Genomic DNA, 12,282 nt, shown 5'->3' on the forward strand with positions numbered 1-12,282 from the left:
TTTCTGTTCTGTTTATAAGTCACTGTCAGTGAGAGTGTGCAGATTCTGGAACAGCAGCCAGTGGACGTACTTTTTAATTTCAGGCGTGCGTAAAATGTCTGGAGAGGTCTGAGAAAGAAATTGGACTTGGAGTGAGCGGCAGCTCCCAAAGAACGAGGATAAGGGAGTTTGCTCCAACGCGCTGGAAGGAGACACAAACCCCCACTGGATAGACATGATGTGTGTTTTTTCCCATGAGACATCTGGACATTTCACGTAGTTTTTTTCTTTTCTTTTCTTGTTGAAATATGCCGCCGATGTGTGCTGCGTAAAGTCTCGGGTTTGTTTTACTACTATCGCGCAATTACGAGGGACACTTTACTTTTCGGAAGCTGAGTGGAGCTGAGGTTCTTGGATAGAAGGGGACAAAAAAAAAAGACTGAAAGTGAGAGTTGCTCACTGAACAGTTCGGAATCATGGTGAAGTTTCACAACTCAGACCTATGGATAGCCTGGATGGTCATGTTCTGCATGGAGGGTAAGTTCATGTCTCCTGAAAACTTGTGTTGCTGCCTCCGCCAACTTGCAAGCAAGCAGCGTACGACACGCGTTCTTCACAGTGATACTGATGATAGGAGTCCAAAGACCGTTTCAAACGGCTTACGGATGTTGTGTCACGTGGGCATGTCATCGTTACAATACATCTGCATCAGTAATGCAAAAGCAGATGTATCCGGAATTAAATTGTACCACGGACTCAACCTCTCCAGGAGCGCGTGCCACAGCCATTTGATCCCACCCTTCTTTAATACTGCATGTTTGGATCAGGCCGACAAATCCCCGACATCCCCCCCCCCCCCAAAAGAAAAGAAAGAAAAAACCTCACAGCACTGATTTAGGATGGCTTTTCTCCCATTACGCGTCGCCTTGTCTTTTCTCTGCCCAGATCACTTCTTTTTGATTGTGCGCATTACATTCACGACGCGCGCTGACGCGATTTGATTTGTTTGCGCGCGTTTTACACAAAACAAGGTGTAAAATGTGTCCATTGTCCGTTTTTACTTTCACTGATACGCGCTGGAAGATAGTAAAGCGGCGGAGGAGTGGCTGTGTTTTTGAAATAGAAACGGAGCAGACGTTGGAGGGAGCCTGCGTCTGTAATCCGTCCGATTAACGAATGTAATGACCAGGCAGCACAGGCGAACGGATAACAACCGGTGTGTTTTCCCACAATTCACTCCACGGAGATAGTACTGTGTGTGTATCTTATTTATCTTTTTCTTTACCGTATTTAAAACGTTCAAACTGCTCTTTTGCTCAGGTGCGTTTGTATTTCTTCCAACCTTCCAAGAAAGAAAGTTTAGTGGATTGTAATACTTTGTTGTTGGCATGTTGCAGATAATGTGGGAAACACAATTTAACGAGTCATTTTGTGTTTTGTAATGTGATTTTATAAAAAAAAATAAAAATCCATATATAAGATTAGCAGGAACAATTTTATTAATAATTAAAGCCAAATGGTTGGCTGAATGTACATAGTAATGAATAAGACTAAATGTTTCTTTTCTATATATTTCCAAACACTCTCAAATAGAATCACTTTTAAATCAAAATAGTATTTTAACTTCTTTCCGCCACTGAGATAAACATTCTGATTGCAAAATAGCGAGCAAGGAAAACTCTCAAGTACAGCATCACCCTCCCTGGAGCTTCATGTCAGCACACCTCCAGTGGACCATACAAACACATGCACTGGGTTGACATGTCAATTTAGACAGAACAATTGTATGGGATTGAATTTCCTCCTGATTGTCCCACTGTTTCAGTCTGCTGCTTGCTTATTTAGTTGAATCCATTACCCCTGCAGAGATTGGATGCATGGTGTCTTGTCAGGTTTACTCAAGGTTACACACACACACACACACACACACACACACACACACACACACACACACACACACACACACACACACACACACACACACACACACACACACACACACACACACACACACACACACACGGGGTAGCACATCATCTGAGTTTCTCCTCAAATGAGTATCTACATGGTTGTTTGGTATAAAAGAGTATAGCTTTGTTTGGCTTTTGTCGAAAGTTCATCTTCACATGACTTCTGGAAGAGTGTGAGTTCAGCAACTCTGTTAACAAGCAAACTTGTTCAGAAGGAAGCGGCACAATTGTTTTTTCTTTATCGCACCCCATCGCCTTCCATCTTGGTTGTGAGTTACTAAAAATACGTTTCAATGCAGCAAAGTTGGTATTGATTGTGGTTGCTTGTTTTGGCTGTGTGAACTGACCTCCACGTTTTGCGTGTCAGACACTGTGACTCGATTGATCTGTTTGGATCCATGTTAACAGACACCAGACTGGTTTAGGTTGTTATACAGAGAGATTGAAGTGATTTCTTTTCCTTTGCAGGTCTATTTTTTCTTTCAGTAACACTGTGGCTCGAGATGTGACGACAAAGGCCAGACATAGAAGGCATGTTTTTCATCAGTGCTCCCGAGTTACACGCACATATCCTAATGGCTTTTCTCAGTTTGAAGTGGCCATTTTACTACTGCTGTGATCAAAAATGTGTTTGTTTTGATCTTCTGTTACTTAAACTGTTTAAAGAAAGTTTCCAAAAGTTGAAAGTGTAAACAGTGGAAGCTTTATGCTAATCAGCTGATTGGTTCAACTGCTGTCACAATGATCGGCCCTCGTGAGACCAACATAGATCCGCTCTGTTTGCGATGCCTCGGTATAATGATCCCGGAACAACCCTCAAGGGGTGTGGCAGCGATCCGGAGGTTCAATCAATTCAGTGAATTAAAAATCTGAGCGGAAGTGGTTGCTCTGAACTTTTCAACCGCTTTTTGTTTGTTTTGGCTGTCTGCACAACACATCTTATAGAACATTTCAATTTGCATACGCAGAAATGTTCAGATTAGCCTCCGGGCTTCAATCTCACTCTCCGAGTGTTTTGGAATGAGGAGTCCAGTGAGAACAAGGAGCAATCGAGCATAAAGGAGGGGGGAAAAAAAATGGACAACATGCAGTGTTCCTCAAGCTCATTGACATTCAAGGCATTCATGTCTGCTTCAAAGCTGAACTTAGACCAATTCTTCTCCCTACTTTTCCTGTGAGCGTGTTAACCTTTGAGGCTCGGCTGAAAGTCCTGGTATGAAATTACCGAGAAATCCTGGTTTGTCTGTTATTTACATTCACGTATTTCTCGTTTGCATGTTTATTCTCTCAAGCACTTTGAAGTACACTGGGTATACAATAGTGTTAGAATGTTTTTTGCGGGTTTCAGAGGAAAACGTATGCAACTATCAGGATGAAAACTTGCATCATCAATGTGGGAAAGTGACAATAACCTGTCCAAGTGATCCATCTATCTCTTATAGTGGAAATGATCTGCTGACAATGGGTAAAAAGCAGGGTACATGGACGGGTCATCAGTCCATAACACAGCAAATACAGAACGACAAGCAACCGCACACACTCACTCACACTTAGGGCTGATTTACTGTCACCAATTGATAGGATTGCAAAGAGAACATGATTTGATCACCGATGCACGCACAGGAAGAACATGGAAACCCCCTCACACTGGGAATCTACTTGCTGTGTGGCAAAAATGCAAGCTAGACCACACGAAAAGGCCCACACCAAGTACTTATTTATGCTTATTTTCAGTTAATTCAATGTCTGCTTGAAAGCAGAAATCCCATTTAGTTGCTTTCTTTTGCAGCACATAAATTCGATATTCGATTTGAAAGACAAAAATGCAAAAATGGCACATTGCTGATGAATCTGTCTTTTTTTTTTTTTTTTTTTAAACAAGTTTTTTTTTGCCTGCTCAGTTCATTTGTCATCTAACTCAGTCCACTGTTCCTCTCTTCCTGCTAATGCAGAATGCATACGATAAAAAAAAAACAAAAAAAAAAACACGTCATGTGTTCGACTCATCTGATAAGCAGCGATTTGTTTTTTGTTTTTTGCCCCCTCTTCTTTCCGCCTGCTGCTAAAAAGGAGCAGCTGGAACAAGAGTGTCGGACAGATGGAACTTTCCACCTCGATTATTTTTCATACTAAATATAGCCCCTCAAAAAAATTAAAAGACCTCTGGGACCGCTCGCAAAGTGCATGCGCCCGTGTTCGTGGGTTTGAGCGACGGAGGCGGCGAGAACTTCAGACGACGCGGTCCTCAGATGATGGCAGCAGCGGCCATCCTGGGAGTGTAAATGAATAAATGATGGGCAGATATTTGGAGGAGAGAGAGAGAGCAAGGGAGAGAGAGAGAGAGAGAGAGAGAGAGAGACATTTGCCTGGTCCCTCGGTCTCTTAAGCACACATTAAAACCAGGCCCCAAAGAGTCCACACAGGCTGCCCTGCTGCGCGGCAGTTGGCCAAGCATCTGGGGCAAACATCTGATGCGGTCAGTTCACAGAGGTTCGGGGGCTTGGAGGTTTGGGGCTTTGAGGTTTTTTGGGGTTTGGTTGTACCTTTAATCAGAGTGGCAAATGAGAGAAACATGAGTGAGTCACGAGGGTGATGCTGTCGGTACATCGTTTGGGTTTGGTGAAGAAACAGGGTGTCGCTTGTCTAAGACAGGAGCTTATCTATAGCGCTTTGCTTTGTCTTGGCTTTGCTCACCGGTTCCATTCAGAGGAGAAGTACTTCTACAACACGCCATGCAAACAAAGAGCAGCTGGAGTATTTTAAGCAATTTTACAAGTTGTAAGCATTTCAAAAACCTTTTATCGGTGAATCAAACCAGAAGTCTGCGCTGCGGTTTGAACAGTAACCAGCTTTATCTCAGTGTGCCTTAAGAAGCAGTATATAATTCCTCTGTGTCTTCACTTTGATAATTGCATGATTGCAAGAGTGGATGTTTGTTCAGAAACTACGAAAGGCAACATCACTCATTACAGTCCCGCAATAGTGCTTTGTGCATTTATTAACAGGTGCAGAGGCTGTGGTATAATGCACAAAGCTAAAAGAAAAATCCATGGCTAGTCCAAAGAACGTAATTGACTCTACATGCTGAAGGTGAATATACCAGGATCTCCCTCTGTAACATACTGTGACAGGTTGGATACGTTTGAATGAGAGTATCTTTTAGCTCGATTTTCCTCTCTCTCTTTCCTGTGTGTGTGTGTGTGTGTGTGTGTGTGTGTGTGTGTGTGTGTGTGTGTGTGTGTGTGTGTGTGTGTGTGTGTGTGTGTGTGTGTGTGTGTGTGTGTGTGTGTGTGTGTGTGTGTGTGTGTGTGTGTGTGTGTGTGTGTGTGTGTGTGTGCGAGTGCGTGCGTGCGAGTGTGTGCGAGTGTGTGTGTGACGAGGCCTGGGCTTATATATATTTAAAGCAGATGTCTTCTTCATGTCCTGGCACCCCCGAAGATCCACTCAGTTTTGCTTTGCTGGTTCTTGAGGTTTGACCGAGACCTGCGCTGACGGAGCACATGAGAAAACACCATTCATGTAACAATTTATTCATTTATTAACTTTTTTTGAATAGATCTCGCTACTTGTACAACAAATTAATCCTTCACATTCATGAGTGCACTTACTGTTCCACGGACGTCATTTTTGATGTCACTTGTTGTCTGTGATTGTTCAAGAAAGCAGTGGAAAAAAAGAAGCCCCTTCAGTACATTTTAATCAACGTAAAGTCATGTGTGAAAGTCAGCACCCAGCTCAAGCCTTGAACAGGGGCTTTCCACAGGAAGTGATTGAACAGAATAACTATTGTGTCCCTGCAGGCTTTGACATAGTACAATATCAGCCATTTATCACTAAGATATAATTTCAAACATGTTTTTAAACAATGGTAAATATTTACGTCCACACATTTAAAGGAAAAAGAACGACATTTTAACAAAGCAATAGTTTGTCTCTCAAAAAACGCGTTGTGTTACTTCTTTTTCCTTCATAAAATAAGCCCTTTTTGCATCATTCATGTCATCACTATCAATATTGATTGAGTTACAAATGAGAAAAGCCCTCCGATATGTTTCATTCCTGATATATGATGGTTTCCACTCGGTGAATGCTTCAGGATCGTTAAGTTGCTCTGTGGAATTACCAAGAATAGTTGCCATGTTTATCATTGTGAGCCTTTATGAGCTCAGATCAATGCAGAAGAAAATGCCCCTGCATGTGCACATATTCCCACAGGTGTGCGCTAACAGGCCGGGTGTTTGTGCTCGGATCCTCTTATTCCCATGGCAAATAAATTACAGTTGGTCCCAAAGCAGCAAAGTTTCCCCTTGACTGTACAATCCTTCTCAGTTTGATCCACCGATCACAAATCTCCTCACAAATGTTGCTTCATAAGGGGGGATTCCAGCTCCTCTGTTTGCTTGTTTTCATCTTTGCATGTTGATTTTCTTTCTACTTGCAGAGATTTGTAAATGCATTTTAAAATAAACTGAAACAGGGTGGTTTTAAAAAAAACAGTTTACATAGGTACATTGAGATTAGCCTTGTAGGCGCCAGTTGCTTATTGTTGACCTTTCAATAATGTCTATTTCCCGTTGACATTGGCTTAATCATGTATCGTCAATCAAGTATAATCATAATCATTAGAAGTGGTGCCAGTAGATAGAGGTGAAGAACTACAATGTGTTTCAGATCAAATTTCAAGTATTGTTGATTAAGCTGGATGGATACTGTTTTAAATTATTAAATTGTAAGAATGAGGAAATGAAGCAAAGCAAATAAGATTACATGGATAATATGCTTACGCCAGCTCCAAGAGCCTCACTGTCCTATAAAAACATTATTTATTCACTTTTTGTTGCAGCTGAACTGAAACAGTTACATTTCTTACAGGTGGGGCTTTAATAAGTTATTAATTCTGTCGATTTTTCTGCTAGTTTTACGTGCAGATTATAGTTAGGAGTTGTCAATCCCATAATATTAACAGTGTTGGCAATAATTACATAATGTTATAAATTGATGCTTTTCTGTAACACTATTAACATTAACATTCGAGACATCTTCTCACTTTCAGTAGTTTGTTAATCGGTTTCTTAAAAGGAAGGATATGATGAGGTTAAAAATATAGGACTTAAATAATGACTGATTAACTAAAACACAGCAAAACATATTGTGTGCACATTATAACAAAACAAAAAAACACAAGTAACTGTAATTCATTATGATTAAGTTGATAAACTTACACAACATTGACCACATATTAGTGCCCTTATCTATACGATGCCTGAACCTATGGCTGCCTGGATCGAAAGTTAAAGATTCAGACTATATTTGTGTCATGGCTTTGACACAAGTGTTGTCAGAAAGAAATATGTAATAAGTAAATCTGAGACATGATTGGGAAAAAAAGAAATTAAAAACTAAAGTAAAAATTACTTGTGCAGCTCAAACAAGATGGATTTTAAAATGGCAAAGGAAAGTTAAGCCAAAAAAAACTACATTTGAAACGGAACATATAAACTATCTCGTTGAATGTCATTATAAAGCACAAGACCAAACTGAGAAGAAGGTTTGAAGCTTTTGTTTAAATACTTCGATCACTGTTCATGAACTTTCTCCTTATTAATGGGTGTCTGATAGATAATATCAGATAAATATCGTCCAGCCTTATTTACTTTGCTTTATTTAAATACCGGTGTCTGTACTGTGACGAGTTTACTGTGGCGCCACAGTAAACTTAGCCTCCTCCGTGTCACCATGATGGTGAGTGTAGGAAACATGCCTTGCTTCACTTCCACTTAACCTTCTGACCTTTCTCTTTGCTACCCAGGTACTCACAGGGCCTGTTGACTTGTTTACAGCGTGAGCACACTTCAGAACTCAAAATGGCTTGTGTGATTGTGTAAGTACGCAATTTGAGACTGTATGACTTCAGTTTCAAGTCATTACTACGAGCTGTGGGCTCCCAAGATCCCACTATGGGTTCACTTTGGTTCAGTTCATAGAAGCAGGTTCATGTTTGTCAAACCAGTTTCCAGTTTTTTGTTTTTTGTCCCAACCTTAATTGTGATTCAACTGCTGCTCAGATGTTTTTGGATATTTCCATTAAACAATAGAATGTCTTCTTATATCAGGACGTTATTCATTAGTTTGTTGTGACATTTTCTCATTCACCCGATAACTGTGTGAAAGCACAACACCATAATAATGTGGATGAATTTATCTTGACAGTAACCAGACCCCCCCTTTAACTGGCTATAGGTAACATCAAGACCTACCGTATGACGGGAGTGATTCTGATATAGGATGATGTATTATTTTGACCTTTCACAAATATGCTGAGCAGAACTGGAAAAAAAAAGAAAATGCACATCTGCCTCGGGGTATCGGGCAGTTTCCCTCTCAGGTCGTGGTGACGGACAGGTGGTGGAAGTGCTGACATACTTGAGGATCTGCGTTTACATCAGTCTGAGGATCAAGAATGGAGATTCAGCTGTGGGGGATTTTGGGTCAGAGTCTCCTTACACAAGTGTGTCCTAAAGCAAGGACTATATATAGGATTTTTTTTTTTCCCAACTGTACACTGCGGCACACTGGCATTGCATCCCTAATTTGAAATTGATTGTTAATTGATCCACACAGAGGCTAAATGACCTTACAGCACTTGATGAACCCAGAGGGCGAAAGGGTGGGTGTCGCACTGTGAGATAATGACGACCCCGAGAGCAGCTACGAGTGTGTGGTGGTCCATTCAGTCGTCTTGACCAGCATCCAATAATACACCGTGGATAATTTCTAGTTCTTCGTGAATATAATTTTAGAAATTGCATAGTGTTACACTCAGTGGGTTATCCGTGGTTTCCTGTAATGGCCACCTCTAATGTTAGCCACCCACCTGAGAGCGCCTCCAGAAATCATTTCTCTCCCTATGAGTTTTTTTAAAAGCTTTCGAGGGTCAAAAGTCTTGAACATGATGTATTTTCAGAAAAGATTGAAAGCTGTGTATACCTCAGCAGTGTATCACATGCAGTTTATACCTCCGATTCATGGCAGTTCAGTGAAATCTTCTGCTGCCTTTCTCTTTCATTTTGCCTCTTTGGGAAACCCCCCCCACTATGGTCAGTTTGAGCAGATAAACTGGGCTCGATACTCGATGATGTTTTGCTGCTAAAGGGGTGAAAAAAAGGAGAATACTGCAAAGAGAAAGAGAACAGAGGGGAACAAAGTGAAAATGGGACAGATTCTCCTGCATTAAATATGCCCAGGGCTTTTCACAGCCATAGGTAATTTATAAACTTGCTGTCGGGCTAAAACACTTGCTGTTTTTTATTTGAGGGGTTTTCTCAAGTTCAATTTCACTGCTTGCAGTATTACAGTGTTCAGTTACAGTAACTAGTGTAGTCAAAATTGACAGACTTTTAAAGGCTTTAAATGTCTTAAATTTGTTTAGTTTTTTTTTTTTTTTGGGGGGGGGGGGTCAATTGAATTACAGATCTGAGAACCGGGCTCCACTTTGTTATTATATTCATCCATCTTCCTCATCTCTGGCTCAGTCGACAGTTCATCAAATACAGAGAGGTGTACGACAAGTGTAGTTGTCTTTAATGAACAGAAATGCATTTATACTATGGGAATAAGCTAAATCCATGACAGACCATGCAGACTTCACACACAAATGAAATTAATTAATCCCTCAACAGCCTGACAAGATGAGATATACCATCTGAATATGAAAACTAGAGGAAAAAAAACCCATAAAATAATAAGATGATTTCTTTCTGGCATTTTTTTTTAAAACTTAGTTATGTTTGAAACAGACATAAATTTTTTATTGAACTCTTTTCCCGGTGGAAATCTCCCAGTGACTACATTTCTGCAGCGCTTTCACCAAAGCGCTTTACAGTAACCTGTGGGAGCAATTTAAACTTCATTGTCTCATCCAAGGACACTTCAGACCGCGTGATGCAGAGTTGAGGCTTGAACTTGTAACCCTGCAAGCGCCATCAATGATGCAGTTCCATCTGGGAAATACAAACCTATTTCTCACCTGACTGAGACAGATTGGACTCTTTGTTTCGTTTTACTTGCAAAGAAGGCTTGATCTTTATCCAATTGTACATCATGCCGCTCTGATGCTTCACCGGCTCATCAATTACTGGTGTGGTGTAACCCTTGCCATTCACCCCTCTTTTCAAACCCAAGCAGGAGCTTTTGTGGGTAAAGTGCAAACATAAGCAATGAAGAGAGCCAATTCAAGGAAAATAAGTCGAGAGCAGTTATACACTTGTGCTCTGGAAATGTAGTGGCTGGAGGAACATAAGGAATTAAGTCAACTGCTTAATAGCTTACTTAAGAGGTGGCAATAGCACGGATCTTAATTGAACCTGTGGTATAACTTGTGTCTATTATTTTGTCACTTTCTAAATGCACAGGGAGTAATCAATCTGCACTGCATAGAAATCACTGAAAAACCTTGTCTCTTGTTTGAAAACATATGATAATAAATTAAATGTAATGAGGATGTGTAAACAGATATAAAGCGACCTCCAAGGGCTATAAGAACACATGCCTGTGTACCAACATTTTATTTTGATACTCAGGAAGTTCAGTCACTCAGCTAAATGCCCTCTCTCTGTGGTTGACCTCCCTTCCGTGTGTTTTTACGTCTCTGAATGTCATCCGTAGAGGTTAAACCACAGTAAAAAAAAAAAAAAAACATTTCTTCTTATGACGAATGAAAAGTATATTCATTGAAAAGACATTTGATAATCACAGAGGGACATTTTTTAATAGTGACATTCCACACAGGGTAATAAATTACAGTTAAGAGAAAAAAAACATCAAATAAATCTGGTGAGTAAAATCATCAAAAAAGTACCATAGCTTGGAAAGTCTTTCATACAAAATATTTGTAATTTGTGGTTTTCCTCCTCAGACTACCTCCAAAACGTCCTTTTACACTACGTGCTTTAGGTCAGCGTCCCACTTGTACCAGCCAGTGCAGAGTCATTGTCTGCTTAGTTAGGACGACAGAATGAGACATCCGCACAGTAGTGCGAGGTGAGCTCTCAGTGTGGCACACTTTGGCTCGCAGTAAATGTGTGTTAACTGCCTGAATCACTCCCTGTAGAAAAGACTGTGCAGCATCTCTCCATAGTTTCATTATTAGTCCCTCTTTTGTATGGTGCCCTCGAGCCATTTTCTCTCCTTCGTGCTATTCTTCTGCACTCTCTCTCTCCCAGGTGTCATTCTTCCAAAACACAGGCCCAACTTATCCCTCCCTCTTCACCGTGACCTACATGGCACAGTGTTCATCCTTGTCCTCCTTGTGCCATCGTTTTCCTTTGTCTTGCATTGCCGTGTTTTAACGATTTTGCCATTTTTGTTGTTCCACTCTCTGTGCCACTTTTTCACACAAATTTCTTTCCTGCCTGTCTATGTTGCTCGGTCCTCCCACACACTCGACTGTGTTGATGCACAAATGACTTTCCAGGGATGAGGATGAGCCTGAAAAGTAGTCCCCGGTTGTTCTGTCCTTGCAGACAACGAATGAGCATGTCAAATCTGATGCATGTGAACAGCCAGGAAGACTGGCGCATTAGGCAGAGAGAGAGAGAGAGAGAGAGAGAGAGAGAGAGAGAGAGAGAGAGAGAGAGAGAGAGAGAGAGAGAGAGAGAGAGAGAGAGAGAGAGAGAGAGAGAGAGAGAGAGAGAGAGAGAGAGAGAGAGAGAGAGAGAGAGAGAGAGAGAGAGAGAGAGGAGAGAGAGGAGAGAGAGAGAGAGAGAGAGAGAGAGAGAGAGAGAGAGAGAGAGAGAGAGAGAGAGAGAGAGAGAGAGAGAGAGAGAGAGAGAGAGAGAGAGAGAGAGAGGAGTGTGTGAAGAAAAAGAGATGGGGACGACAGAAAGAGAGAGGCAGAGATCCCATCTGTGCATTGTTACAGCAGACTTAACTCTTAACCTTGTCTTTGTTGTGTCCCACAGAGCGGGAGGGGGCTCCAGGTGGACTCTGATAAAGTGGGGAACACACAGTTTATGCATGCACACGTGCCCACACATATATAGAAATACATGCACATGAAACTTACAGACAATACGTTCATGGTTAATGCACGTCTACATAAACAAACATAGAAACACTGTTAGTTATATGCAGGCACATGCTCACGACCATAGAAGAAACAGCTGAGACCTAAAGCACTAGATTATGGTGTTATAGTATTTGTTGCTCTGATGCTGATCCCACAATGGGAGATGGCATTGTACATACACCCTGAAGAGGTCCATTTGTCAATCCATCTTCGATACCAATTTATCCAGTTCATGGCACTGGTGGTCAATCATTGTTTACCAAGGGT

The 12,282-nt window shown here is 41.2% G+C and overlaps 1 protein-coding gene across 1 annotated transcript in view; it reads left to right on the top strand.

The window, feature by feature from the left end:
- igsf11 (immunoglobulin superfamily member 11) overlaps positions 1-12,282 on the top strand; it is a 109,566-nt gene continuing 97,284 nt past the window's right edge. Inside the window, exon 1 of the mRNA XM_080508061.1 lies at positions 1-516. Coding sequence (XP_080364187.1) covers positions 456-516 — 61 coding nt within the window. The 5' untranslated portion in view covers positions 1-455. The remainder of the gene's footprint in view (positions 517-12,282) is intronic.

Source organism: Blennius ocellaris (assembly GCF_963422515.1).
Source record: "Blennius ocellaris genome assembly, chromosome: 2".
NCBI lineage: Eukaryota > Metazoa > Chordata > Actinopteri > Blenniiformes > Blenniidae > Blennius > Blennius ocellaris.